This window comes from Periplaneta americana, chromosome 17 (genome assembly GCF_040183065.1).
Source record: "Periplaneta americana isolate PAMFEO1 chromosome 17, P.americana_PAMFEO1_priV1, whole genome shotgun sequence".
Lineage (NCBI taxonomy): Eukaryota > Metazoa > Arthropoda > Insecta > Blattodea > Blattidae > Periplaneta > Periplaneta americana.
In genome coordinates, this window is record NC_091133.1 from 61,340,999 (window position 1) to 61,357,186 (window position 16,188).

The following is a 16,188-nucleotide window of genomic DNA, read 5'->3' on the forward strand; positions in this document are numbered from 1 at the left end:
TGAGAAGTTCTGTAGTACCTGAACGAGCTTGTAAGAGATCCATGCAAGGAAATGAATGCTTTCAAACACACTGGTATTTTTTCCATGTCAGATTTTAACACCCTTACCTTATAAGAATACTTCCTATATTGTAATTTAGCTGCTGCAAAGGAATATTTCAGAAGGTCCCTCATAAAAGGAAGTAAGCCTATAATTTTATTTCAACAGCCAATGAACTTTTGTTTTTATATGTGAATTTATTTTTATGGCGGTACCAAGTGCATCTTTATTACATTATGCAATAATTGTGTCAAAACACATAGTGCATATTACTATTTTTTCCTGAAGAATATATGCTCATTAAAGGCTTGATTTTAATAGCTATTAGGTTATATTGTAATAATTTATTTGGTTTTCGACTTTAACCCAATCATTAATTCACTTCTCTTGCATATAATATTACTCTAATAGTTAAGTTAATTATTAATATCGTAAATTGTATGCATTAAATAACATAGACCCCATGACTGCATCATATCGAAGTACTAATGCATTGCGAAATCTTTGCTGCATGTTACTAGTAGAGTAGGGGGAAAACAACTCCTTGGTTACCGCTCCTTCCTCCGCGCAAGAAAGGCACAAAGAACATCATGCGCTCGAGTGCTTATTCATCCTTCTTGCCGTGTAGTCCTCAATTGTTAAAGTTTTGTAAATAATAGGCAAATATTACAGAAATTTATTCGTATTAAATGCGAATCTATTTTTCTTTTGTGAGTTTCGAAATGATACTGGTAGGTAGCAAAGAGCAAGATAGATATTAAATATCAGATACGTAGTTAAATTAAAGAAAATAATTATTATTTCATTTATAACAAAGGAAATGACCAGTGATGATTTGTTTTAATGTGTTTCCTGGACCACGGACTTTGCTCAACTCAAGCTGTAAATTAAGGGAGGAGCGCTATTGAACCCGGGTCTCTTGCTTTATAAGCCTAACGCGCTGGCATTGAGCAGATTCACGAAATTAATAATCAAATATACTGGAAGCGGAAGGAGACTGCAGGGTCGACAAGTAAGGAAACTAACGCAGAACGCAAAGACCGCAACATGTAAACAGTGGCCTGTGTCATGAAAATGTGGTGTTGGAGGTGTCATCTATAGTGTCGACAACGAAATATCACGTATTTCTACTTCATTCATTCATAGTGTTCAGCCCAAAGGCAGGTCTTTCACTGCAAACCCAGCATTCTCTAGTCTTTTCTATTTTCTGCCTTCCTCTTTGTCTCCTCATATGATCCATCTATCTTAATGACGTCTATAATCTGATATCTTCTTCTGCCCGGAGCTCTTCTCCCGTTCACCATTCCTTCCAGTGCATCCTTCAGAAGGCAGTTTTTTTCTATCAGTGACCCAGCCAATTCCTTCTTTCCAACATAGTTTCGTTTCTTATTTTGTCAGTCCATTTCACGCTCCATTCTTCTCCATATCCACATTTCAAATGCTTATAGTCGCTTCTCTTCATTTCGTCCTAATGTTCATGTTTCTGCCCCATACAATGCTACAATTCACACAAAGCACATCACTACATAGTCTCTTCCTTAGTTCTTTCTTCAGAGGTCCGCAGAAGATGCTCCTTTTTCTATTAAAAGCTTCCTTTGCCATTGCTATTCTCCTTTTGATTTCGTGACAGCAGCTCGTGATACTGCTTACAGTACACCTCAATTATAACTTCTAAAATTGTCGGAAAAACGGAGAAATTTCTTGAGTACGGTATATGATTCAGAGAAAATAGTTTTTCATCTTTTGTCCATAATAATTGACAATTTATTTTGACAGATTTTCTGTTTGATACTGTATTGAATAAAATAGTGGCATTACTTGATAGGCCTATTTGGTAAGAAAAACATTTTAGGAACTCTGATTTAAAAGCTTGTTTCGTATTCATCTGTATTCATTGGCTGTTATAGGTCTATAATTGCTGGGTTTAGCAATTTACATACCGAAGGTCTATTCAGGTCATGACTGCGAATGAGCGACTGTTATATAGAGAAGAGGGAGTCGATAAAATTCATCCAATAAAAACAAATCCAAGCCAATTACGGAGTCATACCGTTAAACAAAATATTGGAAAACATCCAGAATAGTATCGGGTAATCTGTTGTAGCCTATATGTTTTATTGTAGTTCCGTTCAACACAAGTAGGAAGCAGCACTGCGTTTCAGTTATTTGGTTCTCTTTAAGACATCCGTTTTAAGCATATATTTTCAATGTTTGTGCATCAACATGCTGACAATTACACTGCAGTTCTTGGAAATAGTGGGTGGCTTTATATTCTGGAATAAAAATGGAATTGTAATAACTATCGTTTCAAAGTAAGTTTCTAAATTTAGTATTTAGGCATAATTTTCGACAATCATTTAAAATGGAATCAACACATTAATTACCTTTGTAATAAATTACGTAAAATAATATATATAAAATAATAATAATAATAATAATAATATACTTAACTTAATTTCAATCGGTAATTATGTGTGGAATTATAGGATGGAGTAGCTTATTTAAATCCAATTTTAATCCACTTTATTTATTACAGGAGAAAATAATTTAAATATGCATTCATAAACCTACTGATTTTCCATCTTAAATTTTTTTTAGACTTCAATGTTCTTAAAATAAGACAAATTTAATATATATGGTATTAATAAAATTCATAGATAAAAATCGAAATAATTTTGTATTGTATTCTCATAGTTATGAAACAAAAGCAATGAATTCTTTAAGATTGTTTGAACGGAAAATGCAACACTGGTAAAGTATTTAATCATAGTAGTAATTTAGGCCAAAGAATATATAACAAATTTATATTTAAATATCCTCATCTTGTCATTTATAATAGTTCTAATATTAAATTTAAAATGTTATGTATGGATTTTGTAAATAATGAAAAATTGTAAATTTAAATGTATATATTCTTATTGCGTAGTAGACACAAGACAAATTATAATATATATGTACTTCTTAATTTCAATTCAGGAATCCGCCCCTGAGCACGAGTTCTACTCTTTCAGAGGCGAGCTGAAGTTTTTTCTGTTTATATTATAGTTTATGTTACAATTATTAGTAAAATAAATATTAAAATTTAAGTTCTGAACAAAGTGAATAAAAAAATACATTTAAAATAGCAATTGGTTAAAATTGCAGTTAATTGAATCAATAAGTAGAATTAATTATTATTACTACATCTGTTGGTAGATTTTGATCTACTTGTCTCCACATTTGCTATTGTATCTATAATAAACACGATCGAACCGTGCGTAGGACGACGAATTTTAATATTAATATAAACCCTTAGCATGGTTTGCATGCAGAGAATAAATCTCAAAGTAGCTTGTAGGTAAAATTTACGGCCATTCACAAGTGGCCCATCTGAGTATGCTAAGTAGACCTACATGTGGTTATCTCGCAATCCCTATACAGGGTGTAAACGATATAAATTGCCAAAATTGTGCAGACTGTACATGTCAGTCTACTAAACATGATGTGTAGTGAAATTTTGTTTTCTGTTATATTTTTGTTTTTAATTCGCATAATGTCATGTTTTTAGGATTGATAGTAGTCTAATATTTACTGTTCGAGTAAATGTGAACGTCATTGGCAGGTTACACTAGCCCTGGATCTTGGGGCAAGTGTAACCTATGAACCAACAAATATATTTCGCGTTCATGGATCTTAAATTAGTAACGTGATTTGTCTTCTTTTTCACCATAGTTAGGAAAAATATTGATGGTCACCTGTTCAAATTTTAGACAAATTTTAATTTCAAATCAGCAAGTTATTAAATGTCAAATTTAACTATCAAATTTATGTCTTCAGCTTACCTTTGTTCACCTTATCTTGAGTCATCTTTTAGTGTTTAACCTAAGCAATGTGTTGAAAGTCCACAAAATTAGAGAAAATATCACATGTTTTTGGATTATCGTTTATTTTTAGTAGGTTATTTTACGGCGCTTTATCAACATCTTAGATTATTTAGTGTCTGAATGAGATGAAGGTGAAATGAGTCCGGGACCCAGCACCGAAAGTTACCCAGCATTTGCTCATATTGGGTTGAGGGAAAACCCTGGAAAAAACCTCAACCAGGTAACTTGCCGCGACCGGGAATCGAACCCGGGCCACCTGGTTTCGCGGCCAGACGCGCTAACCGTTACTCTGCACGTGTGGACGTTATCGTTAAAATAATATTCAATTTTATATTGGGAATAAAATAAAATGCAAAGGACTATCTTTGTGAAACATTAATTGCTGAAATGACATCAGTTTTCGATGCCAGAAAGTTCCTTTGAAATTTAAGATATTTTAGAATTGAAGGGTTGAGCCATTTATTAAAAACAGAGAAAGAAAGGTTTGAAGTTAAGTGAATACCATAGTTTAATGAAGATTGACATATCATTGAGTTTTAATGTGTATACTTTATATTACTTGCTATATGTTTCCGTTGAATCATGGTAATAACTTCATTTTAACCCTTGTAAATGGCGCTTAGCCCACTATGGTTCTGAACCCTTCAATTGTCTAGAGCATATATCCTGGTCTTATACCCGTTTGAATCTTGTTAATTAGGCTTTACTGTTACTAATCTATATAAAAACGATGAAATATAAGGAGAATTATTTATTTTTATTTACAAGGACATTTCAGTGATGGCGAAATGAAAATATGTCTGTAATGGGGCAATTTTGGAATGGGAATAGAAGAAAAGAACAAGGTTTCTAAAAAAAAAATTGCCGCATTGAAACTTTATCCAACACAAACTTGATTTGATATTTCATGAATCGAAGTGTAGCTCATTTTGCCAAGAAGGAATCAGTTGGCTCTCAGCATAGACTGCAATTGCGTCGTTCGGCAAATTGTTCTGAAACTATTATTGTTTTTACTTTCAGAGTGCAAAGTGTCTCGTACCTATCCCAGACACTTTGGTTTTCATACAATTATCCGAGTTTCTACTGAAGCAATAGTTCGGTTCAGATCGACGAACATTGTATAAAACTTTCTTTTCACTGTCCAGCAAATTTCCGGACGGGAATTGAAACTGGAATGAGATCAGAGATTTTAATACAATCGGTTCCATCTAGAGCCGTGGAAATAATAACGGTGAAGAGAATTGAGCGAGGTTGAAACGGTGATTGGAAAAAGAAGCAAGAAAAAGTGTGCTAATACAAAATTCAGTTTTAAATTTCATCCAAAAGGATTTCATAGTGATTCTAAACGATAAAGAATTGTTATTAGTATCACCTCATGGAAACGTCGCTCTGCTGAGCAAATAATATTTATTCAAATAGAATCGCGGATTGGAAGTTAGAGTTAAGTCTACGTTATCCTACTTTTAGAACGTCCTAATCTAAAGCTATTAATTTTTCGGTTCCGCAATGTTTTATGAAACTTCAGAACCTTTCGTTCTGAATGAAAACTGTCTGTCAGACTGCATTTTTATAATAGGTTTGGATTTGTAATAGAAATGGTGTGGATATTTCTCCTTTTTCGAAAAGTTGTAACATATTTTTGCACTTCTAATAACGTACAATGACAACATTTAGTCTCCTAGGAAATACATGTGTGTAATTAGGTATATTTGAAATAAAACTTGGATGAAATGTTAAATTTAACACTATACTTGAAAAAAATAAACTGAAAATATTTGCTATCATTTAATGATACTCTCAAATTCAGTGACAGTGGCTTAATTAAATGTATAAATAGCGTAGTAGGTGAAGAAAGAATGATGCTGAAACAGATTAGGAAGAGGAAAAGGAATTGATTGGGTCACTGGCTGAGAAGATACTGCCTACTGAAGGATGCACTGGAAGGAGTGGTGAACGGGAGTAAATGGTAAAGAGTTCGGAGCAAAAGAAGATATCAGATGATAGACGACATGAAGATATATGGATCGTATAAGACAAACAGGAAGGCAGAAGATAGGAAACATTGGAGAATGCTGGGTTTGCAGTGAAAGATCTGACCTTGGGCAGAATACTGAATGAGTGATGAATATATTATTTGTATGCTAAAGTTCAGTTAAGTTCAATAAATTGCTTGAAAGATGTTATTATAAGGCAATAACTCATTGTTTAAGATTTGACAACATAATGACCTAGCGTCACGATATGGTCACGCCCTGCAATTCCACATATTTGCTTCAACATTAGAAAACAAAAGCATTGTTGTGTTCAATTACATCCACTTAATTAGTCTATAACGAAATAAACGAAAAACTTGACGAAAAATAATTCAGGCTTTTAAGGGTTAACAACCACTTACAAATTAGAGGAAGGTTTACAAGATCCATTGCTCAGTCCTTCTGACTCTGTTAACTATTATTACATATCGGACTCTTGTGAACTAAGCTTAAATCCCTCCTCACGGACACCACTTCTATTCGTCTACACTCAGTGACATTCTTAACTTTTAGCACTTAAAAATTCCGGACTCTACCTATTACCGCAGTCTAATACATACAGTCGCGCAACTTCAACACTTTTTTGCCAAAATTCGCGACACTAGCGCCCAAGCGGCAGGCAAGGCACTGGTCATAGGGTTGATACAGTCTCGTTCAGCCAGCACGTGCTTTAAAGGGATGCGAGATGTTATAATAACATTTTAATCATGCGTCGGAATAAAGGCAATGTGTGCAGTGACGAAAATTGCAGTAACAACAAGTTTAAATCTCCGAATTTGTCGTTCTTCAGATTCCCTAAAGACCAAGAGAAAATCATAGCTCAGTCATAACCAATAATCCACGTTGTAGGTAGCGTACGTATTGTGTTCTATAAAACATTTATTAGTTATCAGTTACCTAGTGTATGTCAGGAAGGAGAGTTTAAATAAAAACAAAGTAAATACCTGTTACAGTATATTATTTTTTTTCGGAGATCTTATGTGCAAATGTGTAACCATTCCGATTTTGGATATTATATCTACAGTTTTTAATGCAAGTAATTCCATAATTTTTGTATTTGTTTTTTTCTTTATATTTTTCAAAAGTTGAATGTTGTATAGCATTCAAGTGGGTATCATGGTGTTAATTTTTCAAGAATTCATGGAGTATTGTATCCTTTTGCAAAACATTCACTTCTAGGTTAAATCCAGACTGTGTCGATTAATTTCTGATGTGTTGGTGTAGATTCATGTGGCAGACGTATTAAGTTCTCAAGAAATAAAAGAGCCTTTTAAAATTTAATATAAAAAGCAATCTTTTCAGTAATAATTTGCATGACTGTTATTGGTGTTGATTTTACATTCCCAGTCATTATTTGAGCCGTTCAGAGCAGAAGTGGTGTAAGTCAAAATTATGTAATGAGGTTTAAAGTAAAAAGTCTGTAAAATACAGCGCAAAGTAGCAATTAATATATTCTTCGTGCTATTCACTGACTACTAATAGTTGAAATAAATTCAATCTTAACTGCTACTTTGCGCTGTATTTTATATAATGTTTACTTTAACCCTCATTACCCATTTTTGACTTACACCACTTCTGCTCTGAAAATAAAATTAGGCGTACATTTTCTGAGTTAATTGAAGTTATAATCTTTTCAACAAAATTGTGTGTTCATTTATTTGTTCTCACCTACGTCATATTAACAGTAAGTGCATGTAAGGTACGTATTATATAGGTAGGATAAGTTAAAATTAAGCTTATGTGTGAAAACTGGAAATGTAATGTAAAATGCGGTAAACTTGCCATAAAATTTAAACCATAATATCAGTACTAATTTGTTGCTCAAAATAATAAAGGAAATACCGATTCTTAAGAAATGGAAAAATAATGAACTTCATAAATCAATGTCTTTCATATTAGGGTTTAAATCCTCCCCTTTTTTTATTTTCAAGTTTACCTCAGCGGCCGAGTTTACCCCAATTTGCGTTATGGAAAATAGTTAATTTCTCAGGAAATAGGGAGAGGAGTTCACCACGCGATATACCCTACGAGATACGCCCTACAATTTTGAAGCTACTAATTTTTAATCTTCTCACAAGAAATATAGAGTTCCAATGATTCATAAATATATTATAGGAATGAATTGAATTAACCGTCCACGTACGAACAATTATATTATTTCAAACCATGATACGTGATCAGGGCCATGATTCAGTTGTAAGGAGCAGAAAGAATTACGTTTATTTCCAGCTACTGAAACTTGTAGATTAACTGCGTGTGAAATTCTTCCAGGATTCTAAAGTAGAATTAATAAGAACCATATACACTTATTGTATAGCATAAAAATATAAAATAAATTACGCAAAACCCGTTTTTTCTGATGTGTTATCATATGTCGTGTGCACACTTTTAACTTTCCTGTCGCTAGAGGGCTACTGTCGCGCCAGCTGTCAAATGTTGGCATATTTTATACGTATGAGTTGCGTGACTGTATGTATTAGACTGTGCTATTACTTTCATTCTCTATATATTTTTAGGTAAACAGTAGGTTCGAATCCAGCGTAACTGTTTGCCAGTTGCCAGCGTGAAGCATGTTGTTTTCGTGGAAGACAGGCGTCGTGATGACCACACATTACAGTAGTCCCGTCGTGTATCTGTCCAGTGTGTTAATTACGAAAGTTTCTGAAGAAGGCTATAGCCCACACTATGCTGTTCAGCCTGTGACGACGATGGCGACGAAAGTAATGCTGTGTAATTGAATTTAAGCTAGCTTACATCTGTTGTGTTTAACTGTGCAAGGTAAACGACTACAATACGAAACATTTACTAGTTTGAAAAGTGCTGCTTGTGGATCGTAAATCACAGAATGAAGGCGTTCTGTAAAGTCACGCAACTATAAAACTTGCAGAGTTCTACTGGAGATAAACTCCTAAATTATCCAACCATACATCACGAAATCCAGAGACATAATTTATTTTAATGTCATTTACATTACCATGTTCATATCTGTCCAGTAAAATAAATCATCTACACGATTTAGCTTTTCTTAATTAGTTTCCTGCATTTGAAACTGTAGACTATGTCAGTTGACGAATATAATCGTTTGCGAAGTTGGTATCTCCAAATTCTCAAGAATTTCGTCAAATATGCATGAATTAAGATTGAAAATAATAGTATAAATTTAATGTTCTTTGTTTACGAAGTACAGACACTATTCATAAACAAAGACTGACATTTTATAGGTAGAATAAGCAAATGTCGGATTGACAACTATTCTGAAATAGATATAGTCAAAATAAAAGTCGTTCTTCTAGCCTTCTTCCCTCAAATATTTTGAGAAGAATACATTAGAAATCATATTACTTAAAAATATTGAAATTCTACAAACCAATTATGTAATTACCAGTCCACCATCGAGATTGCATGTTAATCAAATTGATTGATTGATTGATTGATTGATTCATTCATTCATTCATTCATTCATTCATTCATAGTGTTCTGCCCAAAGGCACATCTTTCACTGCGAACCTAGAATTTTCCAGTCTTTCCTATTTTCGACCTTCCTCCTTGTCTCCTCATATGATCCATATATATTAATGTCGTCTATCATCTGATATCTAATTCTGTACCAAACTCTTCTCCCTTCACCATTTCTTCCAATGCATCCTTCAGAAGGCAGTTTCTTCTCAACCAGTGACCCAGCTAGTTCCTTCTCCTCTTTCTAATCAGTTTCATCATCATTCTTTATTCATTCACTCTTTTCAACACAGCTTCATTTCTTATTCTGTCTGTCCATTTCACAAGCTCCATCCTTCTCCATATCCATATTTCAAATACTTCTATTCGCTTCTCTTCACTTCGTCGTAACGTCCATGTTTCTGCTCCATACAATATTACATTCCACACAAAGCATTGCACTAGTATCTTCCTTAGTTCTTTGTCCATAGGAGTCGACCGGGTTGGTGTAGTTGGTATAGCGCTGGCCTTCTATGCGTAAGGTTGCGGGTTCGATCCCGGGCCAGATCGATGGCATTTAAATGTGCTTATATGCGACAGGCTCATGTCAGTAGATTTACTGTCATGTAAAGGAACTCCTACGGGATAAAATTCCGGCACATCGGCGACGCTGATATAACCTCGGCAGTTGCGAGCATCGTTAAATAAAACATAACATTGTCTACATAGGTCCGCAGAAGATGCTCCTTTTTGTATTAAAAGCTTCCTTTGTCATTGCTATTCTCATTTTGACTTGGCAGCAGCTCATATTACTGCTTGCAGTACACCCCAAGTATTTGAAGCTGTCCACTTGCTCTACTGCCTCATTTAGAATTCGCAACTTTAGCATCTTTACTTTTCTTCCTATGACCATGGTCTTCGTCTTGTTGGCATTTATCTTCATTCCATAATGGTCACAGCTGTCATTTACTTCCAGTAGCATATCCCTTAATATCATCTCCTCTTCTGCTAACAATGCCATATCATCAGTAAATCTTATACACTTTATTCTTCTTCCTCTTACTATCACTATACCAATGTTCTGAAAACAGTTCCTCACTAAATCTTCCAAGTAGATGTTGAACAGGGGAGGTGATAAAGGGCGTTCTTGTCGTACTTCTCTCCTTATTTCACTGCCTTCCGACAATTCTTTCTCCTATCCTGACTTTGACTCGTTTCATATAAAGGTTACTGAACAGCTTCCTCTTTTTCCAATCCACTCCAATTTTCTTTAGGATCCCCATCACTTTATTCCAATCCACTCTGTCAAACACCTTTTCTAAGTAATTGATTGATATTAGTAATTTAAAATATTCCGTTGTCATACTGAAGAAAATTGTCATACATTTTCACACAATATACATTTACAGAAAAGTTCTGAATGATTTCTAGGTTGCATTATACAAAATGTAAAATATTTATGGGATTAGTGTAGGATACCAAGAAACGTATTTTCGCTAAAGATTACTGTTTTCGTTATGCAAAGGTTTCCCATTGCGCTCTTCAGCCTCGATAGCTATGAATGTCCACTAGGTCAGTGGAGGATATCGCGGTATAATTAATAGTTTCGTGAATATTCCTTCCATTGGTGAAATATAAGGAAAGTATTCAAATGTGATAATCAGATTCTCCAATACAACAGCTGTTGTCAACCTTCATTTCTCATTTAGAACCGTTACGGAAATTATTTACTATGGCTGTAATAATATTTATAATAATTGAGCCAATCATCTTGTTTTATGTTACAATATTTATACTAGCAATGTTTATTTCAGGCTTGTTAAAAAGGTAATTATTTTATACACCATTATTATTTTATACACCATTTTAAACACATTTTAGCTTGTGGTGTATTTTATCTTCGTCTGAGTTTGTTTTTAAATATTTTAAAATGCAAATTCCTTTCAATAGTTAAAAGTTCTTTTTACCTCATTCCATAGCTTGAGATCGTTTTTGTTCCTTAATATTTATCTTTCTTCTGATTGAGCTTCTGGCTGACATGTACAGTGTGTCTGACTTAAGCAGTTCATTTTGCTTAGGCAAAACCCATGTACTGTGGGTCCCTATCACCACGACATGGCGCGTCCTCAGGTTGCGGATAGAGGAGACAGCCTCCAGATATGGAGGGTAGCTGCGAATATATTGAATAAGCAGTCGTGAACAGCCGATAAGGGGTGGTCCTCCAGCTTGGGTGTTGGGCGAAGGGCTAACAACCCATCACCGTAAAAAACAGCTTGTTACGAAACCTAACAATAAGCCTCGGAATGGAATTGTAGATTTATTCTTCGAAGAGGGGAAAAATTCAAATATCTTGGAGGAACAGTAACAAATATAAATGACACTCGGGAGGAAATTAAACGCAGAATAAATATGGGAAATGCCTGTTATTATTCGGTTGAGAAGCTTTTGTCACCTAGTCTGCTGTCAAAAAATCTGAAAGTTAGAATTTATAAAACAGTTATATTACCGGTTGTTCTGTATGGTTGTGAAACTTGGACTCTGACTTTGAGAGAGGAACAGAGATTAAGGGCGTTTGAGAATAAGGTTCTTAGGAAAATATTTACGGCTAAGAGGGATGAAGTTACAGGAGAATGGAGAAAGTTACACAACGCAGAGCTGCACGCAGTGTATTCTTCACCTGACATAATTAGGAACATTAAATCCAGACGTTTGAGATGGGCAGGGCATGTAGCACGTATGGACGAATCCAGAAATGCATATAGTGTGTTAGTTGGGAGGCCGACGGGAGAAACACCTTTGGGGAGGCCGAGACGTAGATGGGAAGATAATATTAAAATGGATTTGAGGGAGGTGTGATATGATGGTAGAGAGTGGATTAATCTTGTACAGGATAGGGACCAATGGCGGGTTTATGTGAGGACGGCAATGAACCTGCGGGTTCCTTAAAAGCCAGTAAGTAAGTAAGCCCAAATAACAGTTGATATATGTGTGGTATTTAATTGTTTCGTAGGCGGAATTAGGGGTAGATCTAATGTTCACTGACATCATTTGTAATGGCTTGAAGTAGAACTACTAGAAATGATTTTTAACTAATATTTCGTGTAATTGTTGCTCCATTATATAATTCAGTTTGGTCGTAATTTGGGTAGTATCCACTGGTTTTGAGTAAAATTAGTCTAATTTTCGATTTTACAAGGATTTATATTTTTAGAATGCGGTTTAGTACCGATACGGCAGGGGGGAGGGGTCGCAATAGAAAATCTCCCCCAAAAGTGGGCCACGCTTTCAGGAAGTTTGGGAACCACAGCTCTAACGACATTTCAAACTCTGATGCATATTAGCCAGTTTTGTTAGATCATCCCTCACTTTTATTTCTACCCGTTACGGGTACTCAATTTCAGCAAAGATCCTGGAATAATTCTACGTTCATTTACTAATAAAGTTCACTGAAACATACATAATGATACGTTGAGTATTTGAAGTAAGAATATTAATACATCGATTTTAGTTTACATTACTAGTTCTTTAATAAAATTAAAATTGTTGAAAATAAACCATAGATAGTATGTCAGCCTACTAATAGCAAAAGAGAAAATGATTACTTGATTGAAAAAATAATAAAAAATTCATTTCATATCATTCAGTCTGTAGCGTCACTGTGTGATATATTAATGTTTGTCTTCAGTGTCACTTCGATTCTCATCTTCAATACAACACTTCTTTTTCTGTTTCTTCGTTAGTGTTGCGTGTAGGTATCTTGTTTATTTTTGTCAGTTCCTTTTCTAAAGACCTGAAAGTTATTCCTCCTGCGGATTTTTTTAACTCACTCACAAAAGTTATTCAGTCTCTCTCTACGAGTTTATAATTTAATGGCGAAACTGGCGTACATATAATTTTGCTCTGGAACTTCATTTCACCATGGTTGTACTCAACGTGAAAGTTGCGGATGATCTGAAAAATAAGTAATTGAAATATATCATTACAATCGTTTGAATAAACGGCGAGATGCTGGAAATTTGGGGACAGTGTCTTTGAAACTGAGAACACACTTTCTTCTCTTAAACTTATGATCTTGGATTTCTATTTCATTTTTTGTTATATAATTTGTCCGATGTTCATATCACATTCTATAATATTGTTTATCCATGACCATAACGAAAAACATGCCTTTACTAAGTACTTTTGCGTTTGTAAAGTAAGCTTTTATTCAACATTACTTTATTTCACTAGTGAGATAAAGACTTTACCTCACAGTTTTAACTTTATCTCACATTTCATTAGTATTTTCCTAGTACCCGGGCACACAGACGTATATTTTTCCATTGAACTATTACTCAAGAAGTTAATATATTAGTTACTAGATGTCACTACCTCTACTTCTTTATATAGATTGAGCTCTTTGCTATGGCGATATGCTCACTTAAGTTGGGTCTTGCAACCAGTGCTAAATAGACGACTGTGATCATCCAATAACTAATAGATACTAGGAAATTTTATGTTTCTTCTGGAATTAATGATGTTTTGTTTAGTCTTTTCCAATTATTTCTAATTGTGCTATTTCTTATTCTTTTTCTGCTCCATTGTTTTATTTTTTTTCCCCATTATAACGACAATTTTATGGTAAGCTTTGTCTTCTAGGCAGCCTTCACTTGGAGGAAGCTGAATAAAATTTATTCGAAATAACATATCTTAAATATACATACACTCAATCTCCTCTTTTCTCTATCTACTAGTCGTAATTTATGCATTGCATCCATATCTAATAGGCCTATGTATTTTTCTTTAAATTTGTAATAATTTGCCTTTTGGGAAGCGACGATACTTGAACCTGCGAAGATGGGTTTATAGAATTTTATAATTTTATAACAACACGCGTTAGTCAACTGAGCTAAACAGACACAATGATTAATTATATTTTAATATTCCTCTTAAGTCTACAGAAGTAAAATGTGAAATTATTTTAATCGCATTAGTCCCGTGAACACTTCTAAATAATCCCTGAAACTTCAAAAAGATGAAAATACACGTTTAAAATGAAAAAATATATATTAAACTTATACAATTAATTATAATTTGTTATTTATCCAACGCCTTAGATACCATTCTTCACTAATCATGGCCTCCTACATCATGACCTACCTAATACACGTATCGATTCTAAAATCCATGCCATGATATGTGATTACATGAGGAATTATTTTCAACATATTTTCTTTTGTAAAACATAATTTTTCGTTATAGTCATGGATAAAATTACGTACGGTACTTGTGAGCGTGATCTTTATTGCACTCGTGTAATAAAGATGCACTTACCTCACAAGTACCATAAATAACTATTTAAGTTAACTATTACACTACTTTTATTACGCCATACTTTTTTACCAATAAAACGGTACGGAACGACGTGTTTCAACCAATCACGACCGCTCATTCTACAATCATCATCTCTCTTGCATTTGTTTCTTTGTTTGACAACATTGTACTTTCAATAATTGTACCTTTTAAAATGATTAATAATCTTTAATTAGAACTTCTCTACCATTTACCTTGTTTAGGTTATAACTTCTGTTGTATGAGATTATGGATAGTCACCTATCAGTTTCTTTAATATATTTTGTTAATAATTGAAGTGAAATGCAACTGTTTTAATAAAAATGAAACTGAATCAACAAAGCCTTCTTGACTAGTAATTTTCCATAGAGTTCAACTAAGATTGCATGGTTGGCACAACTGGTAAAAAAAGCAGCACAACATAGCACACTACTGCAATCTAGCGGAATATTTATAATGATGGGATGGTACATTAATATATTTCCAAGACAATTTAGTACATATCTGTAGTGCTCGGGAGAAGGCAGAAGTAAAAAATGTTAATTTTACAGGAGAAGGGAAAAAAAAAACTGTCTTCACACTGGTTTAATTATGTCGATTTGATTTTCTCTGTATGAATTATTGTAATAGGAGAAATACATATATCTCTTTTCGCAAGCGAGTAGATGTTCCCTAAATTGTCAATAAATTATTAAAAAATGTTTGTGGAAACTGACTTATGCCACTTTTTCCAAGCACTGCAGAATTATTGTAGTAAGTAAATTAATATTTTATTGTATTAGACTACTTTACTTTTTCTAATTTTTATATACTTTCTTCTAATGTGTAATAGTCAATTAAATCCCACTCGAGTTTTGATTTTCTCTATGCATATTAGCACGTTCAGAAATTAAAATAAAGAGAAGGCAGATGCACTGAAAATAGAAGGAGAAATATTCCCGTTTGCTGGACTAAAACACGTTCTCCGAATATCTCCAAAGACAATAATGTGAATATCAGCTGCTGGATGATGACTGAACATCCATTCCAATGGAAAAGTATTGCCGGATCACAATATCAAGCGGAAGAATTGATTGAATATTCTTGTGTTGTAAGATTTTACGCATTTACGCAGATAGTAATCAGGACAAAAACTGCATGTTATCTACGTCTGCAATTTTTCTCCAATCTCAGTGAAATTTTGCGCAGAAAGTTTGTACAGCATGTGAAGTAAACTGATACATTGCGAGTATTATTATGTACCGAAGTACATATGATATTTCCATGCAGAACTTCTGCGTCATCATATGATGAAAGATGAGTGGAACAGAGAAAAATTCTCTCCGGCACCGGGATTTGAACCCGCGTTTTCAGCTATACGTGCTGACGTTCTATCCATTAAACCACACCGGATTCCCATCCCGATGTCGGATTGAATCCTCTGTTTTAATTATTTATTTATTTAAATTTATTTAAATTCAAATATACAGAATAAAGAAATATAATTA

General features: G+C 33.9%; 1 protein-coding gene across 1 annotated transcript in view; it reads right to left on the reverse strand.

Annotated features, from left to right (window-relative positions):
- Positions 1 to 12,877: 12,877 nt before the first annotated feature.
- LOC138692744 (probable cytochrome P450 301a1, mitochondrial) overlaps positions 12,878 to 16,188 on the reverse strand; it is a 56,551-nt gene continuing 53,240 nt past the window's right edge. Inside the window, exon 11 of the mRNA XM_069815936.1 lies at positions 12,878 to 13,321. Within this exon, the coding sequence (XP_069672037.1) occupies positions 13,211 to 13,321 (111 nt within the window). The 3' untranslated portion in view covers positions 12,878 to 13,210. The remainder of the gene's footprint in view (positions 13,322 to 16,188) is intronic.